Consider the following 6,630-nt stretch of genomic DNA (forward strand, 5'->3'; position numbering starts at 1 on the left):
AATTAATTAAGTTTATTATTTTTTATTGTATAATTTTATTTATTAGGTAAAATATATAATGTAATGAATATATTTATGAGTTGTGTTTTCATATTCATAAAATAGAAGAATTATGTTATTATTATTGAAAAAATCACAAATGAAGTGATAATGAGTGTTAATGTGCATGTTTTTCCTCTAGAACACATGATTTTTTGAAAATGCAGTCACTAAGCTATTGCCCTAAATAATAGAAGTTGGCCACCTCACATGTGCAAGATGCTATTGCTCTAAAAAATAGAAGCTCACCACTTCACGTGTGCAAGATCTTTCAAAGGTATTCATAGCCAGACTACATGGCATAACGATGTAGTAGTTGTTCTATATTCTGTTTCTATGGAAGATATAGAGACAATGGATTTTTTCAAGCTCCCCATGACATCAAATTTCTACTCAAATGAAAATCATATCCTAATGTGTCTTTCCTATTATCAATATCACTAGAAAAATCACTATCTCTAAGTGTGTTCATAATTTTTGTACTGCAATTCATAATCAATTTTTTTTTTTTTTTCACAAGAACGACTATGGATTATATTAGCTGGTTGGCCTAATTGCCAGAATTATGATTACAATGGGATTTGTCCAGGTCTAAATAGAACCGACCTCCTGAAGTATTGAAGGGTTTGTATTCATCTTCCAGCTCTTTTTAGGTTCTATAATGGAGTTGATTTCTGTAATTTGCCCAAGCTTGAAAATGCAAACAAATTGATTTAGAATCAGGCAATAAAACATAGCTGCTGAAATGCTTATGGAATCTCATGGGCGAAAATTGAGCCATTTAGGTCCTAGGGGCTTAACAGGGCGAACTGGGGTCCCAAGTTTCTTCCCCGTCTCTTATCATTGCCTCAGCGGAGAGAAGAACGGCCTTATTTGCTTCACGATTTGCTTCTTTATTATTTTCTCTTAGTACATGAAAGTATTTCAGGTTTTGGAACAGCTTTCCCAAGCTTCTAATTCTTTGAATCTGCCTTGCTAATCTTAAGTCCCGGGGGTAGTATTGGTCACCATGAGCTTTATGATCACTTGAGAGTCCCCTAGAATGATTGCCTCCTTGATTTCCAGACTCAATAGTAACTTGAGACCTTGATAAAGGGCCAATGCTTCCGCTTGTATGCTGGAATTGAACCCCAGCCCCCAGGCAAAGCTATGGATCAGAGTGCCTTCTGTGCTATTAACCGTTCCTCTTGCCCCAACCTTGCCAGGATTTCCTTTTGCTGCCCCATCGAAAAAGAGAGAATGAACCTTATGGCTGGAGATCCAGTCTCGAAACTCTTCCTTATTTATCCTCCTTACTTGCCATTCCTCAAAAGGAATAATGCTTATGTTGGGTTGACGGAATTGAAGGTTTAAGGAAGTCCCCCAAATAATGTCGAGTTGACTAAGATTCGAATCGTCTTTATGATCCTCCAGGCATTCTTTTAGCTGGATTTTTATCTTAGCCACTACCACTTTGGCATCGTGCTGGGTATTTCTGAATATTCTGCTGTTTCGCTCTAGCCAAATTTGCCAACAACAAATTTTTAGGAGGGAAGACCAGGCGGCCTTTATCACTTTATTTTTAGAAGGGGGAGCTGGATATCTATTTTGCCAGTTAGTGAAGAGTTTGGATATGGAGGCAGGCAATTCGAAATTTGGATTCCAATGCTCCATCAGTTCTCTCCAAACCTGCTCTGAAAATTTGCATTTTAATACCAGATGGGTGACACATTCCGCCTTCTCTTTGCACAATGAGCATCTAGACGGGCCATAGATGCCACGCCTCTGCAGGTTCTCGTCGGTGAGTATTTTACCGTGACAAAGAAGCCAATTGAACATATCGATCTTGGGCAGCGATGGAATTTCCCAAACTGTTATCCATGGGGCGGGTCAGGAGGAACATACGAGATTGCAACAAGATTCGAGTAGCCACACGACACAATATAACCCGCAGCTAAAGAGCCCCAACCTCGTCTGTCTCTCCTGCGAATGTGTGAAGGGGCAGCTCCGTTTAACAAGTCGCAGAGATGACTGACGTCCTGAAGAAGTTCCGCCGGTGGATCGAGGAAGTTCCAGCCAACCCAATGCGTCCCTTCCCACTTGGAGATGTCCCAGAGAGTGTGTTTACCTGTATTTGTGATCCAGTCCCGCAGCTTCTTCATGGAATGACAGTCCCCAATCGGATCACGATCCATTATGCGATTTGACCATATGTTGATTTTTTTCCCATTTCCAGGGACCCAATAGGCCTTGGAACGGATCAGAGGGGCAGCTTTAGAGCTGAGTCTGGCGAATGAAGAGGTGCCTTGGGGAAGAGGCCCGTCCAGACATCTTGACCTCTCGCCTGTGAAGTATTTCCTCGAGAGCACTAGCTGAGCCCAGCTAGGCTTGGGCGCTATGATTTTCCAAAGTAGCTTAGCTCCCATGGCGATGTTTTGAAGGGGAAGCTTCTTGCAGTTTAGGCTTCCCTCCATCTGAGGTTTGAGGATTGTCTCCCAGTTGACCAGGGGGAATTTCCTCTCATTTTGCTTACCTCCCTTCCAAAAGAAATTTCGAATGTGCTGGTCCATTTTCTGAAGGATGCCGACAGGAGCTAGAAGCACAGAGAACTGGAATAAAGGGAGACTGCAGAGAACATATTTGATTAGGACTGTCTTGCCTGCAATGTTTAACCAATTATAACCCCATGCCTGAAGTTTGACCTTGAATTTTTCTAGCTGAGGTATCCAGTCCCTGCTATAGGCACGCTTGAGGAAGATAGGCATTCCTAAATACTTAAATGAGGTCCATACAGCAAAGGCAGCAAATCCTAAACATCTGGCAATGGAGTTGAGCATAGGGGGCGAGGTATTCCAGCTGTATATGTGACACTTTCCTTTATTAAGACAGCTTCCAGACATCATGCCAAACTCATCCAGAGCCTCTTTGAATCTGGTGGCTGAGTGGATTGAAGCAGCCCCAAGAAGCAGTGTATCGTCTGCAAACAGGGCATGATTTATGTTCTGAACTCCTCTTGCAATGCAAATCCCTGGAATCTCCTGATCTTGCCATTTTTTGTTTAAGTGAAAGCTGAGAACTGAGGCTTGGATAACAAACAACAGAGGAGACAGGGGGCAGCCTTGCCTTAATCATCTTGTAGCTTTAAAGAAACCTGCAGCTCTGCCATTAATTAAGGGCACTATCCATGGCTCCGAGATGCAAGCCCGGATCCATTTTATAAAGCTCTCTCTGAATCCAAATTTTTTTAAAACATTCAACAGAAAGCTATGCCTAACACGATCAAATGCATTTGCTAAATCCAGTTTGATGGCCATACCTCTTTCCTTGCGCTGGTGACTGGATAGGATTACCTCTTGAACTAGAATGAAGTTATCCACCAGCTGTCTTCCATGGATGAAGCCCCCTTGATTCTCAGGAATGATTTTAGGGAGGATGTGTTTCAGCCTGCTAGCAATGATTTTGGTGATCAGTTTGTAGCCAATATTACAAAGAGAGATGGGGCGAAATCTGTTGAACGAATTGGCGCCCTTCTCCTTAGGAATAAGTGCAAGGAACGAGGAGTTTGTGCTTCCTCCAATTTTCTGGAAATCTTGCGATTTTTGTATCATTTTAAGGAGATCTTTTCCCACAATGTGCCAGCAAGATTGAAGAAATCTGGCAGAGAAACCGTCAGGTCCTGGGGCTTTATCAGGGTCCATGGCAAAGAGAGCAGCTTTGACCTCATCCATGGTGACTTTAGCTTCTAGCTGGAGGTTCATATGAGCTGAGATTGAAGAGGGGACCCCGTCCAGCAGACAAGAATTCTGAGATCCATTCGCCTCTTCGCTGTACAGTTTTTGGAAATGGCGAAAGGCTGCCTGCTTGATGTCTGTAAAGTCTTTGTGGGTCACGACTTCTTCTTTGATTTCTGCTATATAGTTGAAGCTTTTTCTGGCTTGAGATTGTTTGTGGAAATATGAGGTGTTTTTGTCTCCTGCTTTGAGCCATAGGCAGCGAGATTTGATCCTCCAGGCTTCCTCTTCGTTCAAACAGGCTTTGTGATATTGCTGTTGAAGATGGGCCTCTTTGTCAAGAATTTCTTTAGAGATGTGGGCCTCTTCCAAGATCTGGTGGTGGGCATCTAGCATGCATTGGATCTTTTTCCTTTCAGTAGCTGGATTAGGAAGAGATTTGGCCCAGCTTTTTAGGGCAGATTTCACTCTTCTGAGTTTCTCTTCCCAGATATAGAATGGAGAGCCATTGACTGGCTGAGACCAACTTTGCTTGACAATCTGCAGGAAGCTGGGTTCCTTGATCCAAAGAGGGCTGAATTTGAAGGGGATGGGGCCAAGATCCGTGAGGGTTCAGAGGATCAGCTTGATGGGGTTATGGTCAGAGGTGCTACAGGGAAGGATATGCATGTTGGCATCTAAACCAAACAGAAGGAAGGAACTTTGCACAAAAAATCTATCTAGCCTTGCTGCAATATGCCCAGGCCCTATTCTTTTATTTGACCACGTGTACTTACCTGAAACAGGCTTGATATCTAGCAGATCCCAGTCTTGGAGAAGATCTTCTGCCCATTCCCTTGCCGGGTCTCGCACAATGGTTCCTCCACGCTTTTCTGTAGAGTGCAGCGTGAGATTTAGGTCTCCTGCAATGATGATGTTTTCTAGAATGCCCAGATCCGCTTGGTTTCTTAATGAATCCCAGCAAGACTTTTTTTCTCCAGCGCTGACCGACACATAAACGTTGAAGAGGCAAAAGGTTTCTTTAGTAACTAAATGTTGCATCTTCAACATCAACCAGTGGGTGGTTGAAGTTTCAGATATTAGCGAGAACATGCTATCATTCCATAGAGATCCCAGCCCTCCAGAGGCTCCTCGGGCTGAGACAGCAGCTGCTTTGCTCTTATTCCATAGTTTTCTACTTAGGTGAAGGAGGCCCGAATCCTCCATCTTGGTCTCCTGGAGGAGGAGTATGTCCGGGGCTTCTATTCTTATTAAATTTCTTATTGCCTCTTCTTTGATTTTGCTCCCCATACCCTTGCAGTTCCAGGAGATGATTTTCATTATTTACCTTTGCTTTGGTGGGCTCCCTTGGAGCCTTGATGCTGGTTTCTAGCCATCTTTGGTTTTTTTGCTAACAGCTTCTCCAATGTAGGTTGGCTGCCCTGCAACTTGTCCTTATACGTTTCATGCTCTCTTTTCTCCCGATCTGTTTTGTGCCCTCTTGTAGATCTCCTTACAGAGGCTTGGGAGTCTCGTATTTCTCCTTCCTCGTCCGAGTCTTCCGATTCTTGGTCCTCTTCCTCAACTTCTTTTGGGGTTCCTTTTGAGCTTTCTGCTACGCCTGAGTCTTTGGAGGGATTGGGCTGACCGCCTTTCTCTGGAGTGACTGATTTCTGGGCCTCGACTTCATGGGTGTCCTCTGGTTGAGAGCTGAGGGGATCAAACCTGTTTTCTAGGGCAGTCTTGGGCTGGGTCTGCTGAGCAGGGCCCTGATGAGGATTGCCATTAGATCCTCCCACCTTCTGAGCTTTGAGAGAATTTTTAGTTCACTTGACTTGGTTCCAGCCGTCCTCCTTCCCTTGCACAGATTCAATATTGGACGGACAGCTTCTGGCGAAATGGCCATAAACATGGCATTTCCGGCATTTAAAGGGTAGCTGTTCGTAGTCTAGTTTCTGCATGTGTGTCCAGCTTCCAACCTTGATTTTAATGGCCTCTGGAAGTCCCTCCTCCAGATCCACCTCCACGCAGATCCTGGCACAATCATATTGATCCTTGTTATTTGCCCGATCTATAAATTTCCCCAGGGCATTTCCTATGTGCATCAATGAGTCCCAGTTCCAGCAATGCACTGGAAGATTTGGCAGCCTGACCCACACTGGGACAGCTTTGGGTACATCCACTGCCAGATCAAAGTCCGGAGTCCATTTGTTCAGGTACAGACCCTGGGGGCCCATGAAGTAGGGGCCGTTTCGAAAGATCAGGTCTTTGTCGTCCTTTGAGGTAAACTCGAAGAGGAAGAATCCTCTCCCCAAGAAGTAAGAGGTCACACTTTCTTGGATCAACGACGCCCAGTTTCTTTTGACCCAGTTCTCTGTGGATTTGGGGGAAGGCCATAGTCTGGTGAACTGGCTGAAAAGAGCTCTCTCAGATAAGGACAATGCTACCTGGATCGGGGTTTCCGGAGGGAGGGAGCTCTCAGGAATATCGTCTAGTTTCTTGACGAATTTCGCAGCTTCTACATTCTTCTTCTTAGGGAGACCTTCCAGGAGACGATTGAAGGCCTCAACTGAAGAGGACGGAGGGGGGGGAGGGGAGAACACCGCCTGGGGAGTGCCCAACACCTCCATGGTCCCAAGCAGCCTGCCAAGCTCAATCCGGGCCTGCTCAGGCCTTCAATGAACCGGGCGACCACATGGTAGGCGGAGAGTAACGAGTGAGCCCTCCCGCAGAGCGCAGAATGACGGAGTGCGGGCTTGTGCGCAGCCTGCGGGACGCGCAGAAAGCGGAACTGGGTAGGGCTGAGGGCGATTAGAGCAACATCGCAGAGCTATAATTAAAAAATCTATTTGGATTTTTTTTTCATAATCAATTTTATCTACAATATACCTCAATATTTTTT

General features: G+C 44.9%; 1 protein-coding gene across 1 annotated transcript; it reads right to left on the reverse strand.

Moving 5' to 3' along the window:
* Positions 1–1,892: 1,892 nt before the first annotated feature.
* On the reverse strand, positions 1,893–4,955 carry LOC149142448 (uncharacterized). The gene is made up of 3 exons (XM_089451484.1): positions 4,526–4,955; positions 3,369–4,231; positions 1,893–3,056 (listed from the first exon to the last, which is right to left on the reverse strand). Exons 1-3 carry the CDS (start codon positions 4,953–4,955, stop codon positions 1,893–1,895), a joined length of 2,457 nt encoding a protein of 818 aa, XP_089307610.1.
* Between the last annotated feature and the right edge of the window lie 1,675 nt (positions 4,956–6,630).

This window comes from Pinus tabuliformis, chromosome X, assembly GCF_031772625.1.
Source record: "Pinus tabuliformis cultivar Carrire ecotype Pingquan chromosome X, CPIR1, whole genome shotgun sequence".
Lineage (NCBI taxonomy): Eukaryota > Viridiplantae > Streptophyta > Pinopsida > Pinales > Pinaceae > Pinus > Pinus tabuliformis.

Bases quoted from the DNA above. Each gene is read 5' to 3' on its own strand.
- LOC149142448 (XM_089451484.1), bottom strand. From the start codon at position 4,955: ATGGAGGATTCGGGCCTCCTTCACCTAAGTAGAAAACTATGGAATAAG. The intron at 4,232-4,525 runs GTAAGTACACGT...ATATCTGGGAAG, and splicing joins AGATATCAAGCCTGTTTCAG to AGAAACTCAGAAGAGTGAAA. The intron at 3,057-3,368 runs GTAATCCTATCC...TGGCAAGATCAG, and splicing joins ACTTCATTCTAGTTCAAGAG to GAGATTCCAGGGATTTGCAT.